General features: G+C 50.0%; 1 protein-coding gene across 3 annotated transcripts in view; it reads right to left on the bottom strand.

The window, feature by feature from the left end:
* Nucleotides 1-1,713: 1,713 nt before the first annotated feature.
* GAREM2 (GRB2 associated regulator of MAPK1 subtype 2) overlaps nucleotides 1,714-15,767 on the bottom strand; it is a 64,975-nt gene continuing 50,921 nt past the window's right edge. For 2 of the 3 annotated variants that reach the window (XM_072143993.1, XM_072143992.1), the window contains exons 2-5: nucleotides 5,560-5,690; nucleotides 3,930-5,099; nucleotides 3,396-3,568; nucleotides 1,714-3,266 (exon numbers count right to left, since the gene is read on the bottom strand). In XM_072143993.1, coding sequence (XP_072000094.1) covers nucleotides 2,270-3,266; nucleotides 3,396-3,568; nucleotides 3,930-5,099; nucleotides 5,560-5,586 — 2,367 coding nt within the window. In that variant the 5' untranslated portion in view covers nucleotides 5,587-5,690 and the 3' untranslated portion in view covers nucleotides 1,714-2,269. The remainder of the gene's footprint in view (nucleotides 3,267-3,395; nucleotides 3,569-3,929; nucleotides 5,100-5,559; nucleotides 5,691-15,767) is intronic. The other variant, XM_072143991.1, reaches the window with a different exon arrangement.

The raw sequence follows: 15,767 nt of genomic DNA, 5'->3' as shown, positions 1-15,767 counted from the left end.
TGTGTGTCCTGACACCTTTCTATCATAGCCAGCAGTGGTCAGGGGTCAGCATGGGTGGTCTGACCTCTCTGTGACTACACCCCCCATACACAGGGAGCTGCCATGTCCTGTGTGTCCTGACACCTTTCTATCATAGCCAGCAGTGGTCAGGGGTCAGCATGGGTGCTCTGACCCCTCTGTGACTACATCCCCCCATACACAGCGAGCTGCCATGTCCTGTGTGTCCTGACACCTTTCTATCATAGCCAGCAGTGGTCAGGGGTCAGCATGGGCGCTCTGACCTCTCTGTGACTACACCCCCATACACAGCGAGCTGCCATGTCCTGTGTGTCCTGACACCTTTCTATCATAGCCAGCAGTGGTCAGGGGTCAGCATGGGCGCTCTGACCTCTCTGACTACACCCCCCATACACAGCGAGCTGCCATGTCCTGTGTATCCTGACACCTTTCTATCATAGCCAGTAGTGGTCAGGGGTCAGCATGGGTGCTCTGACCTCTCTGTGACTACACCCCCATACACAGCGAGCTGCCATGTCCTGTGTGCCCTGACACCTTTCTATCATAGCCAGCAGTGGTCAGGGGTCAGCATGGGCGCTCTGACCCCTCGGTCACTACACCCCCCATACACAGCGAGCTGCCATGTCCTGTGTGTCCTGACACCTTTCTATCATAGCCAGCAGTGGTCAGGGGTCAGCATGGGGGCTTTGACCCCTCTGTGACTACACCCCCCATACACAGCGAGCTGCCATGTCCTGTGTGTCCTGACACCTTTCTATCATAGCCAGCAGTGGTCAGGGGTCAGCATGGGTGCTCTGACCCCTCTGTGACTACACCCCCCATACACAGCGAGCTGCCATGTCCTGTGTGTCCTGACACCTTTCTATCATAGCCAGCAGTGGTCAGGGGTCAGCATGGGCGCTCTGACCTCTCTGTGACTACACCCCCCCCATACACAGCGAGCTGCCATGTCCTGTGTGTCCTGACACCTTTCTATCATAGCCAGCAGTGGTCAGGGGTCAGCATGGGTGCTCTGACCTCTCTGTGACTACACCCCCCATACACAGCGAGCTGCCATGTCCTGTGTGTCCTGACACCTTTCTATCATAGCCAGCAGTGGTCAGGGGTCAGCATGGGCGCTCTGACCTCTCTGTGACTACACCCCCCATACAGAGCGAGCTGCCATGTCCTGTGTGTCCTGACACCTTTCTATCATAGCCAGCAGTGGTCAGGGGTCAGCATGGGCGCTCTGACCCCCCTGTGACTACACCCCCATACACAGCGAGCTGCCATGTCCTGTGTGTCCTGACACCTTTCTATCATAGCCAGCAGTGGTCAGGGGTCAGCATGGGTGCTCTGAACCCTCTGTGACTACACCCCCCATACACAGCGAGCTGCCATGTCCTGTGTGTCCTGACACCTTTCTATCATAGCCAGCAGTGGTCAGGGGTCAGCATGGGCGCTCTGACCCCTTTGTGACTACACCCCCTAACACAGCGAGCTGCCATGTCCTGTGTCCTGACACCTTTCTATCATAGCCAGCAGTGGTCAGGGGTCAGCATGGGTGCTCTGAACCCTCTGTGACTACACCCCCCATACACAGCGAGCTGCCATGTCCTGTGTGTCCTGACACCTTTCTATCATAGCCAGCAGTGGTCAGGGGTCAGCATGGGTGCTCTGACCCCTCTGTGACTACACCCCCCATACACAGCGAGCTGCATTGTGCTTGACTATTTCCCACCTTTCCTCCTGAGCCCTTGCTGTAGTAGGATGGGATTTTCTCCCTACTGGTGCACAGTACGGGGTCTACCACTTCTCCCGGACCTTCTGCTCATAATTCTGCAAGATCTAAATATATGTATGAAATCTGAAGTGACTCGGCTGTATCTCCATATGTGAGAACTGCATTGTGGGATATACAGCAGACAGCGGGATCTGACAAGTGCAGTTGGTTGTATGGAGGAGATGGACCTTTGGTTGGTCCTTGTGCGATAGACCTTAGTTTATTCACATAGTAAACAATGTAGGACAAACCCAAATATTTGTGGAAATTGTAATATTTAATACTCATCTTCCATATTAAACTCTCCAGTGGCTCTTGTGACCTTTGTGTTATATTTTTGTGCAAATTGTGCTACGTGAACGGTCGCGAGGATCTAGCCAGAATTAGAAACAAAATAATCAGCATCCAAGGAGTTCACCCCATTGATAAAAAAATAGCCCAGGCTCCTCTCACATTCTACCGGAAGTTGGGGTTTGGTGGCCTCCATCGTTAGATCTTTGGCCTCCAACCTTTTATAAATTGCATAATTTTTTTCACTTGGAGCTTGGTCAGCTTGAAGTCGTCCGAAAGGATCTCCTCCGTCAACTGTACGAAGATGCTGCCATCTATACGTTCCCTTACGAAGAAAGTCACAACGTCTTCTGAAAGGCCAATGAAGCGGAGGCACCTGGAGACCTCCTCTACAGACAAGGCTGATAGATCAGGAGGGGGGTGCCATGTTACAGGGTCTCTCGAAAACCCCCGGGGCACTCCTGGTGTGTGAGAAGAAGATGCGTCTATGGTGCTTCTAGATGACATTGGTGGCACCTCGATGACTCCTTGAGTGAGATACACCCTGGTGATGCCTCCTTCTGCTCCTCTCACTATGGTAGGTGACAAAGGGGTTGTGCTTCTGATGACAATATTCTCCGTCTCAAAGCCTTTGGTCGGCCTGGGCGGCGGGGGCGGACATGTTCCTCCACTTGCCTCACTTTTGAACACTGGATCTGGTATAAAGCGCAGCTCCGACCCAATGGAGGAGGAATCTGGAGATGTGCTCTGACTATTACTTACATCGAAAGGGTCAAGTATATCAGAGACGGAAGAGGATGATGATTTTGGATGCTCCAGGGGGTCTAACCATTCCCCTGAAGAGGACGGAGTGGAAGCAAAGGCCGGGTTGGCAAAAGGATTCAAGGCTCCAAATGGCGCAAAGCGTTTTTGGGTGTGAGGAGGCTTCAACCTGGGACAACTGTAATAAGTCTTAATGGTGGTGTCTGTGCTCAGAAGAGGAGTGGATCGTCCGCTGGCCACACTTGGCCCTGTGTCCGCATAGGCCCAAGAGTCTGACCAAGATGTCTGTGTGGGCTGGGACGTGGAAGCCATGCTGTTGGACATCTGACGAGTTGATGCATCTCCAGACTTGCAGTCGCCCCATGTACAAGGATAGCAATATAAGGAATAGGAGTCCGGGGAGGGGGAGCAGCTCCCACTGCGGTTCCCTGATCTGTAAGGAAGACAGAAAGTCATCAGAAGGGTCAAAAATGTGTCAAGCCCATGGCCAACATTGCCGACAAATTCCCAAAAAGAAAATTTTCTTTGTTTGACTTCTTTACAATTTCCTTGCTATACTCACATGTCATGGAGCCCGGATGAGTAGTAGGACAGGCCTGGGCTTGACGAGTGGTTCTGTGGGAGCTGGGATTTGGGGAGTCGAGGTGGGACCGGTGGGCTGGAAGAGGAAGAGTAGAATCTGCCACCACGAGGGGGAACAGGAGGGGCATTAAGGAGACGACATTCCTCCCGTACCTGCAAAATAAGAGGAGACAACTACCATCATTGAGAATCACGAAAGAATCATCACTTATATGGAAAGTCAATGTATCAAGATCTCCCTGATCTCATAGACTTTGTCCTCTACCACTGCTAGAAGAGACCGGGGTCATTAATGACTTGTGCTCCATGGATGAATAACCAATGGCAGAAGGTTGGACTGCAATAACCAGATCCCTCAGAAACCATCATGTGGTCCAGATGGGTTGGCTCAGTCATCTCATCTTTTGAACAACCTGAACCAAAGACTCAACAAGAACATGAACATTTTTGCAGGACGTTTCCTGTGTATTTTTCATGTTGGCTGACAAGATCTCCACCTTTCTGTTGTACTTACCGCGTCTGATTTGGGAGGCACTGGTGGTGGGTTGTCAGTCTTGGCTTCCTCAATAGTTAAGGCTGGAGGAGGAGGAGTTGGTGAACATGACTTCCTCTCGAAGGGTGAAGGTGACGTGGTGAAGCAGATGAGGTCTTGTTGAGTCTTGTTGCAGCTCTCCAAGCCGATGGGCTTGCTGCTGGGTTCGGAGTAGTTCTCCACATTCTGGTTTGTCCAAAGTTCCTCATAAGGGATCTCTAATTGTTCCTGAGTCCTAAAATCATGCTCCACCCAGTCTGGGGTCATGTACTCTCTGTCTAAGTCTGAGGTATCTGAAGAAGACCCCAAGACTTGGTTGGAAACCTCTCGACAATCCTGGGGGCTTGTGTCCCCTGGGATTGTGCCACTGTAGACACACAAGGAGAGCCGCTGTAGCCCCTGACTCAACTCCTCGCGGGTGTAGTTGATGGAGCCGGCTGAGAAGCCTTGCAAGCAGACGCGGATTTTCCTTGGACTGGCACACTCCTCAGCAAAGTCTGTCTTGGTCTCCCGGACTGCCTTGGAATACTCATCTGGGTTGAACCTTTGCTCTTGGCAGTAAATGGCACAGTCTCTCACCAGCTTGTCAAAGTGAGGGTCTCCACAGAGAAGACCCTCAGGAAGGGAGAATCGGGGCATATCTGTCAGCAGCAGGAAGTGGAAAGGGTTCACCTCCTCTTTACGTAGCAGACAGCACAGGACCACCGTCTTGGAGATGATGCTGACCAGCTTGTACCGATGACCTTCCCGGATTATATGGAGGTCGTAGTGGTTGCGAGGAGGGCGAGTGGGCACCACAACATTCACCGGGAGCCGAACCTTCTCGATGATGCTGCGGATAGTGTGCTCCCCCTCCTGCATCTGAAGCTCCAGGGGGCTGCGGGTGCTGAAGCTGCCCTTACACTGGAAGGGGAGGCTCAGACTCTCGTTGGTGCGGTGGTTCATGCAGATCAGACAAGGCATTTTACCCTTCACCTGTTTTCCCAGGGAGCCCGTTTTACCCAGCTTCTTCAGGATGGTGTTAAAGCGAGACTTCTCCTTGACCGTCTTGGCGCAGAGGATCTCTGCCTGACCCATAAGTGTTAATTCATCCCCAGTATGAAGGGTAAAGTTGTAAACCTCGCTGTCCTCGCTGAACTCCCCCGAGACCACCTAGGAAGAAGAAGAGATTTCACATATGATATCAGTCTTACTCTATGTGTATCTGGGTATAAAGGTGTAACAATTCATCCCGGGACCACGAGAGCTTAAGCCAAATCCTCTACAAGACAGTGTAACATTGTCATATTCTCTCTGCCTGCAGCCACCACTAGGGGGAGCTCCAGAGATTTCTGCAGACATTTGACCCCAACGGTGACTACACGAAGTCTGTTCACAACTTGGTCCCTGCAGAGTATTTGGAGCTTTGTACCAGTACTTGGTGTTCTGAAGAACCTAAGCTTCTACTCCTCTCGCAGAAGGGAATACTGGAACTTGTTATGCAAATATGCGAAAATGTCTCAAAGAGGTAATAACTGCGGATGTCAAGAAAACTAATTTAGAAGACAAGCTCATTAATGGGCATAGACCCCTCCCCCTCCCCATAACCTCCATAACAGACCCCGCTGCTGACCTTTACACTGAATGTGATGGCCTCCATAACAAAGACGCGGTCGGGGAAGACGCTGGCCACCTCCTCCACGCTGCTGAAGTACTGCACTGGCTCCCGCACATCCCGGTCCTGGTCTAGGAGCTTGAACTTTCCTGGAGAGAAGAAGATAGGTCAGAGGTCAGCGTTCATGTGACCCTGAATACAGGAAAGTCCAAGAATAATAATCATTCCTTTATTTATATAGCACCAACAGATTCAGCATCCAACTGCATGAAAAGAAGAAAAAAAAACAGTTGAGAGTTTGTTACAATGTATCAGTACAGATAAGTTTTACTAACCTAGAGGCAGGACAGAAGAGAAATAAGCCCAGGCTTATACACTGTAACAACCCCTCACCTGTGCGAGCAGCTTATAGCCTTCTCACTTATCCACTGACAGCAAGCAGAGGTCCTCAATCAGTTGTGGAAGTGAAATAGTTATGAAAAAGTGCTGCAACTTTCCTACGGATCTGTAATTCCGCACTCACTCTCAAGTTTGTTACAATGTACGACATTCAGGAAGCAGTAAGACTGACACCCAATGCTGTCCGGGGGTCATGGCTGTCCCCCTCTAGTCTCCATAGACCTCCCATCCTATCGCCAGGACACAGGATTCAGGAGCTGAGATACAAAGTGAGATACGTGCAGCTCCATCAGCTGCTCCTGTACGTGCAGTTCTGTTATGTGACCGCCAGGGGGCACCACAGTTCTGTGTCTCAGGCTCGGGTTGGCGCTGTCCTTCAGCACCAGTCACTGCCAAGTCCTGGGCACAAAGGCTCCGGGGGGCGCTCATCCATCTTCCCAGGCCTTGTCCGCTATTCATCCCGCACAAGGGGCCCCATTGTCATGAGCGGAGCGCCCCCCGCTGTCACTCCAGCAGGTATTCAGCCAATCCCCCCATTATACCAAGTCACTCCACAAAGCCAAGACTCATTGCTGCCCCTGAGACTGCTCATCCTGCACCTCCTGGTTCAGGAATGACAAGCGAGAGAAACAGTGAAGACTGACACTCAATGTTTCAGGTTTTGTGCTCCGCGGATTCTCCATTACTGTATCAGGTCTACATTGTAGCTTCTATCTTCATGAACCAGGTGGAGCAGGATGAGCAGTACTATCGCTGAAGCAAACCCTGCAGAACATCACTCAGATAGCTGCAACATTGCTCATCCTGTGCCTCCTGGTTCACGAATAATATGCAGGACAAACAGTGCAGACTGACCCGGTGTCTAGAGGTTGCATTGTAGCAGTCACATGCCTGCAGATCGTTGCCTGCCTCCCAGGAGCAATGCTCTGCGGCGGTTCCTGAATGGGACGTTGTTTGTCTGTGACCCTCAGAAGTGGCAGACAATGGGGTGGGGGGTCCCGCCATTGTCCTGAGGATAATAGAGCAGAAGCGGGAGAGTTATTACAGGCCGCTCCAGCGTCTGGGAACAGACAGGGAGGACGATATCCAGGTCACAGAGCACTAGGACCCAGCGATCAATGCCCATGGATCACACCCAGGGGTCCGCACAGCCCCCTCCTTATACAGTATCTGTGTGTCAGTCTTCACTGCGGTTCTGGAATTCTATTCCTGCCACATGATATAAGGGGATATTTGTGAGCATTGGTCCATTAGTGGCTCCTATTCCTAGTCAGTGTCAGTCTTTACTGCGGTTCTGGAATTCTATTCCTGCCACATGATATAAGGGGATATTTGTGAGCATTGGTCCATTAGTGGCTCCTATTCCTAGTCAGTGTCAGTCTTTACTGCGGTTCTGGAATTCTATTCCTGCCACATGATATAAGGGGATATTTGTGAGCATTGGTCCATTAGTGGCTCCTATTCCTAGTCAGTGTCAGTATTTACTGCGGTTCTGGAGTTCTCTTCATCCAGTAACATGCAGGGCACATTATAATGGCTTATTATCTGTGGGACCTCTCATTCATCCGCTGCTCCTGTGTCAGTGGTGACTGCACTCCCGGCATTGTATTCATGGAGCTTCTCTCTGTATAGTCAGGTTTATTACCCCATGTGACCCCCGTGTGCCCGCCAGACTGGTATATGAGGGGCCTGGCACTGGGCGGGGGGGGATAGTTCTATGGGGCGAGACGTTTACAGCCCCAGGCGTCTCATTGTCAGGGCGATGGGCGCTTCACCTCATTCATTAGGGCTGATTAGTCTCCAGTGACTTCTTCATGACCTCAGGGCTGAGGATGGACTGGGGGGGGGAGCAGTCTGTGGGGGTGGAGGGAGCAGTCTGTGAGGGTAGAGGGAGCAGTCTGTGAGGGGCGGAGGGAGCAGTCTGTGAGGGGCGGAGGGAGCAGTCTGTAGGGGCGGAGGGAGCAGTCTGTGGGGGCGGTGGGAGCAGTCTGTGGGCGCGGTGGGAGCAGTCTGTGGGGGCGGAGGGAGCAGTCTGTGAGGGTGGAGGGAGCAGTCTGTGAGGGTAGAGGGAGCAGTCTGTGAGGGTAGAGGGAGCAGTCTGTGAGGGTAGAGGGAGCAGTCTGTGAGGGGCGGAGGGAGCAGTCTGTGGGGGTGGAGGGAGCAGTCTGTGAGGGTGGAGGGAGCAGTCTGTGAGGGTAGAGGGAGCAGTCTGTGAGGGTAGAGGGAGCAGTCTGTGAGGGTAGAGGGAGCAGTCTGTGAGGGGCGGAGGGAGCAGTCTGTGGGGGCGGAGGGAGCAGTCTGTGAGGGGCGGTGGGAGCAGTCTGTGGCCGCGGTGGGAGCAGTCTGTGGGGGCGGAGGGAGCAGTCTGTGAGAGGCGGAGGGAGCAGTCTGTAGGGGCGGAGGGAGCAGTCTGTGGGGGCGGTGGGAGCAGTCTGTGGCCGCGGTGGGAGCAGTCTGTGGGGGCGGAGGGAGCAGTCTGTGGGGGCGGAGGAAGCAGTCTGTGGGGGTGGAGGGAGCAGTCTGTGAGGGTAGAGGGAGCAGTCTGTGAGGGGTGGAGGGAGCAGTCTGTGATGGCGGAGGGAGCAGTCTGTGATGGCGGAGGGAGCAGTCTGTGAGGGTAGAGGGAGCAGTCTGTGAGGGTAGAGGGAGCAGTCTGTGAGGGTAGAGGGAGCAGTCTGTGAGGGTAGAGGGAGCAGTCTGTGAGGGGCGGAGGGAGCAGTCTGTGGGGGTGGAGGGAGCAGTCTGTAGGGGTGGAGGGAGCAGTCTGTGGGGGCGGAGGGAGCAGTCTGTGGGGGCGGTGGGAGCAGTATGTGGGGGCGGAGGGAGCAGTCTGTGGGGGTGGAGGAAGCAGTCTGTGGGGGTGGAGGGAGCAGTCTGTGGGGGTCCGGGGACCTCCCACAACCATCTAAGGGAGAAAACTGCAGAAGCTGGAGGGTAGAGAGCAGTCTGCGGGGAGGTGACTGAGCCTCCTGTGCTGCCTGGAGGGTCTCCTACAGTGTAGAGAAGTCTGCAGGGAAGGCTGGGGCAGATGCTGGGCATCCTGTGATATGTGCACCAGGGTGGTAGGGAGCAGTCTGCAAGGATATTAGGGTCTGTATATATGGGGGGTCTGTATATATGGAGGGGTCTGTATATATGGAGGGGTCTGTATATATGGAGGGGTCTGTATATATGGAGGGGTCTGTATATATGGGGGGTCTGTATATATGGAGGGGTCTGTATATATGGGGGGGCTGTATATATGGAGGGGTCTGTATATATGGAGGGGTCTGTATATATGGAGGGGTCTGTATATATGGGGGGTCTGTATATATGGGGGTCTGTATATATGGAGGGGTCTGTATATATCGGGGGGTCTGTATATATGGAGGGGTCTGTATATATGGGGGGTCTGTATATATGGGGGGTCTGTATATATGGAGGGCTCTGTATATATGGAGGGGTCTGTATATATGGAGGGTCTGTATATATGGGGGGTCTGTATATATGGGGGGTCTGTATATATGGTGGGGTCTGTATATATGGGGGGTCTGTATAAATGGGGGGCTGTATATATGGAGGGGTCTGTATATATGGAGGGTCTGTATATATGGGGGGTCTGTATATATGGGGGGTCTGTATATATGGAGGGGTCTGTGTATATGGAGGGGTCTGTATATATGGAGGGTCTGTATATATGGGGGGTCTGTATATATGGGGGGGCCTGTATATATGGGGGGTCTGTATATATGGGGGGCTGTATATATGGAGGGGTCTGTATATGGAGGGTCTGTATATATGGGGGGTCTGTATATATGGGGGTTCTGTATATATGGGGGGGTCTGTGTATATGGAGGGCTCTGTATATATGGGGGGTCTGTATATATGGGGGGGTCTGTATATATGGGGGGTCTGTATATATATAGGGGGTCTGTATATATGGGGGGTCTGTATATATGGGGGGTCTGTATATATGGAGGGCTCTGTATATATCGGGGGTCTGTATATATGGAGGGCTCTGTATATATGGGGGGTCTGTATATATGGAGGGGTCTGTATATATGGAGGGTCTGTATATATGGGGGTCTGTATATATGGGGGGTCTGTATATATGGAGGGCTCTGTATATATGGGGGGACTGTATATATGGAGGGGTCTGTGTATATGGAGGGGTATGTGTATATGGAGGGGTCTGTGTATATGGAGGGGTATGTATATATGGAGGGGTCTGTATATATGGAGGGGTCTGTGTATATGGAGGGGTCTGTATATATGGAGGGGTCTGTGTATATGGAGGGTCTGTATATATGGGGGGGGGTCTGTATATATGGAGGGCTCTGTATATATGGGGGGTCTGTATATATGGTGGGGTCTGTATATATGGGGGGTCTGTATATATGGGAGGGTCTGTATATATGGGGGCTCTGTATATATGGGGGGTCTGTATATATGGAGGGCTCTGTATATATGGAGGGCTCTGTATATATGGGGGTCTGTATACATGGAGGGTCTGTATATATGGGGGGTCTGTATATATGGAGGGCTCTGTATATATGGGGGGGTCTGTATATATGGAGGGCTCTGTATATATGGAGGGCTCTGTATATATGGGGGGGTCTGTATATAAGGGGGTCTGTATATAGGGGGGTCTGTATATATGGGGGGGTCTGTATATATGGGGGGTCTGTATATATGGGGGGTCTGTATATATGGAGGGTCTGTGTATATATGGAGGGGTCTGTATATATGGGGGGTCTGTATATATGAGGGGTCTGTGTATATGGAGGGGTCTGTGTATATGGAGGGTCTGTATATATGGGGGGTCTGTATATATAGAGGGGTCTGTGTATATATGGAGGGGTCTGTGTATATATGGAGGGGTCTGTATATATGAAGGGGTCTGTATATATGGGAGGTCTGTATATATGGAGGGGTCTGTATATATGGGGGTCTGTATATATAGAGGGGTCTGTATAGATGGAAGGGTCTGTATATATGGAAGGGTCTGTATATATGGGGGGTCTGTGTATATGGGGGGTCTGTATATATGGAGGGGTCTGTATATATGGAGGGGTCTGTATATAAGGAGGGGTCTGTATATATGGGGGGTCTGTATATATGGAGGGGTCTGTATATATGGGGGGTCGGTATATATGGGGGGTCTGTGTATATGGAGGGGTCTGTATATATGGGGGGTCTGTATATATGGAGGGGTCTGTATATAAGGAGGGGTCTGTATATATGGGGGGTCTGTATATATGGAGGGGTCTGTATATATGGGGGGTCTGTGTATATGGAGGGGTCTGTATATATGTAGGGTCTGTATATATGGAGGGGTCTGTATATATGGGGGGTCTGTATATATGGAGGGGTCTGTATATATGGGGGGTCTGTATATATGGTGGGGTCTGTATATATGGAGGGTCTGTATATATGGGGGGTCTGTATATATGGAGGGGTCTGTATATATGGGGGGTCTGTATATATGGAGGGGTCTGTATATATGGGGGGTCTGTATATATGGAGGGGTCTGTATATATGGGGGGTCTGTATCTATATGGGGGGTCTGTATATATGGGGGTCTGTATATATGGCGGGGTCTGTATATATGGGGGGTCTGTGTATATGGAGGGGTCTGTATATATGGAGGGGTCTGTATATATGGGGGGTCTGTATATATGGAGGGGTCTGTATATATGGGGGGTCTGTATATATGGAGGGGTCTGTATATATGGGGGGTCTGTATCTATATGGGGGGTCTGTATATATGGGGGTCTGTATATATGGCGGGGTCTGTATATATGGGGGGTCTTTGTATATGGAGGGGTCTGTATATATGGAGGGGTCTGTGTATATGGAGGGGTCTGTATATATGGGGGGTCTGTATATATGGAGGGGTCTGTATATATGGTGGGGTCTGTATATATGGAGGGGTCTGTATATATGGTGGGGTCTGTATATATGGAGGGGTCTGTATATATGGGTGGGCTGTATATATGGAGGGGTCTGTATATATGGTGGGGTCTGTATATATGGGGGTCTGTATATATGGAGGGGTCTGTATATATGGAGGGGTCTGTATATATCGGGGGGTCTGTATATATGGAGGGGTCTGTATATATGGGAGGGTCTATATATATGGTGGGGTCTGTATATATCGGGGGGTCTGTATATATGGTGGGGTCTGTATATATCGGGGGGTCTGTATATATGGAGGGGTCTGTATATATGGGGGGTCTGTATATATGGGGGGTCTGTATATATGGAGGGCTCTGTATATATGGGGGTCTGTATATATGGGGGGTCTGTATATATGGGGGGCTGTATATATGGGGGGTCGGTATATATGGGGGGTCTGTGTATATGGAGGGGTCTGCATATATGGGGGGGGTCTGTATATATGGAGGGGTCTGTATATAAGGAGGGGTCTGTATATATGGGGGGTCTGTATATATGGAGGGGTCTGTATATATGGGGGGTCGGTATATATGGGGGGTCTGTGTATATGGAGGGGTCTGTATATATGGTGGGTCTGTATATATGGAGGGGTCTGTATATAAGGAGGGGTCTGTATATATGGGGGGGTCTGTATATATGGAGTGTCTGTATTTATATGGGGGGTCTGTATATATGGAGGGGTCTGTATATATGGGGGGTCTGTATATATGGAGGGGTCTGTATATATGGGGGGTCTGTATATATGGAGGGGTCTGTATTTATATGGGGGGTCTGTATATATGGAGGGGTCTGTATTTATATGGGGGGTCTGTATATATGGAGGGGTCTGTATATATGGGGGGTCTGTATATATGGAGGGGTCTGTATATATGGGGGGTCTGTATATATGGAGGGGTCTGTATTTATATGGGGGGGTCTGTATATATGGAGGGGTCTGTATATATGGGGGGGTCTGTATATATGGGGGGTCTGTATATATGGAGGGGTCTGTATATATGGGGGGTCTGTATATATGGGAGGGTCTGTATATATGGTGGGGTCTGTATATATGGGGGGTCTGTATATATGGAGGGGTCTGTATATATGGAGGGGTCTGTATATATGGGGGGTCTGTATATATGGAGGGGTCTGTATATATGGGGGGTCTGTATATATGGGGGGTCTGTGTATATGGAGGGGTCTGTATATATGGGGGGTCTGTATATATGGAGGGGTCTAAATATATGGAGGGTCTGTATATATGGAGGGGTCTGTATAAATGGAGGGGTCTGTATATATGGGGGGTCTGTATATATGGAGGGGTCTGTATATATGGAGGGGTCTGTATATATGGGGGGTCTGTATATATGGAGGGGTCTGTATATATGGAGGGGTCTGTATATATGGGGGGTCTGTATATATGGAGGGGTCTGTATATATGGGGGGTCTGTATATATGGGGGGTCTGTGTATATGGAGGGGTCTGTATATATGGGGGGTCTGTATATATGGAGGGGTCTAAATATATGGAGGGTCTGTATATATGGAGGGCTCTGTATATATGGAGGGGTCTGTGTATATAGGGGGGTCTGTATATATGGAGGGTCTGTATATATGGAGGGGTCTGTATATATGGGGGTCTGTATATATGGGGGGTCTGTGTATATGGAGGGGTCTGTGTATATAGGGGGGTCTGTATATATGGAGGGTCTGTATATATGGAGGGGTCTGTATATATGGAGGGGTCTGTGTATATAGGGGGGTCTGTATATATGGAGGGTCTGTATATATGGAGGGGTCTGTATATATGGGGGGTCTGTGTATATGGAGGGGTCTGTGTATATAGGGGGGTCTGTATATATGGAGGGTCTGTATATATGGAGGGGTCTGTATATATGGGGTTCTGTATATATGGGGGGTCTGTATATATGGGGGGTCTGTATATATGGGGGGTCTGTATATATAGAGGGATCTGTATATATAGAGGGGTCTGTGTATATATGGAGGGGTCTGTATATATGGAAGGGTCTGTATATATGGGGGGTCTGTATATATGGAGGGGTCTGTATATGTGGGGGGGGTCTGTGTATATGGAGGGTCTGTATATATGGAGGGGTCTGTATATATGGAGGGGTCTGTATATATAGAGGGGTCTGTATATATGGAGGGGTCTGTATATATGGGGGTCTGTGTATATGGAGGGGTCTGTATATATGGAGGGGTCTGTATATATGGGGATCTGTATATATGGGGGGTCTGTGTATATGGAGGGGTCTGTATATATGGAGGGGTCTGTATATATGGGGGGTCTGTATATATGGAGGGGTCTGTATATATGGGGGGTCTGTATATATGGAGGGGTCTGTATATATGGGGGGGTCTGTGTATATGGAGGGGTCTGTATATATGGAGGGGTCTGTATATATGGGGGGTCTGTATATATAGAGGGGTCTGTATATATAGAGGGGTCTGTGTATATGGGGGGGGTCTGTATATATGGAGGGGTCTGTATATATGGGGGGGTCTGTATATATGGGGGGTCTGTATATATGGGGGGTCTGTGTATATGGGGGGGTCTGTATATATGGAGGGGTCTGTATATATGGGGGGGTCTGTATATATGGGGGGTCTGTATATATGGGGGGTCTGTGTATATGGAGGGGTCTGTATATATGGAGGGGTCTGTATATATGGGGGGTCTGTATATATAGAGGGGTCTGTGTATATATGGAGGGGTCTGTATATATGGAAGGGTTTGTATATATGGGGGTCTGTATATATAGAGGGGTCTGTGTATATATGGAGGGGTCTGTATATATGGAAGGGTTTGTATATATGGGGGGTCTGTATATATGGAGGGGTCTGTATATGTGGGGGGGTCTGTGTATATGGAGCGTCTGTATATATGGAGGGGTCTGTATATATGGAGGGGTCTGTATATATGGAGGGGTCTGTGTATATGGAGGGTCTGTATATATGGGGGGTCTGTATATATGGAGGGGTCTGTATATATGGGGGGTCTGTATATATGGGAGGGTCTGTATATATGGCGGTCTGTATATATGGAGGGGTCTGTATATATGGGGGTCTGTATATATGGGGGTCTGTATATATGGAGGGGTCTGTAAATATGGGGGTCTGTATATATGGGGGGTCTGTATATATGGGGGGTCTGTATATATGGAGGGGTCTGTGTATATGGAGGGTCTGTATATATGGGGGGTCTGTATATATGGGGGGTCTGTATATATGGAGGGGTCTGTATATATGGAAGGGTCTGTATATATGGGGGGTCTGTATATATGGTGGGGTATGTATATATGGGAGGTCTGTATATATGGAGGGTCTGTATATATGGAGGGCTCTGTATATATGGTGGGGTCTGTATATATGGAGGTGTCTGTATATATGGTGGGGTCTGTATATATGGAGGGGTCTGTATATATGGAGGGGTCTGTATATATGGTGGGGTCTGTATATATGGAGGGTCTGTATATATGGAGGGGTCTGTATATATGGGGGGTCTGTATATATGGGGGGGTCTGTATATATGGGGCTCTGTATATATGGAGGGCTCTGTATATATGGTGGGGTCTGTATATATGGAGGGGTCTGTATATATGGGGGTCTGTATATATGGGGGGTCTGTATATATGGTGGGGTCTGTATATATGGAGGGGTCTGTATATATGGGAGGGTCTATATATATGGAGGGGTCTGTATATATGGAGGTGTCTGTATATATGGAGGGGTCTGTATATATGGTGGGGTCTGTATATATCGGGGGGTCTGTATATATGGAGGGGTCTGTATATGGGGGGTCTGTATATATGGAGGGGTCTGTATATATGGGGGGTCTGTATATATGGAGGGGTCTGTATTTATATGGGGGGTCTGTATATATGGAGGGGT

The sequence above is a fragment of the Engystomops pustulosus genome, chromosome 3, assembly GCF_040894005.1.
Source record: "Engystomops pustulosus chromosome 3, aEngPut4.maternal, whole genome shotgun sequence".
Lineage (NCBI taxonomy): Eukaryota > Metazoa > Chordata > Amphibia > Anura > Leptodactylidae > Engystomops > Engystomops pustulosus.
The sequence above is the reverse complement of the archived record's forward strand: the minus strand, read 5'-3'. Positions and strand labels throughout refer to the sequence as shown.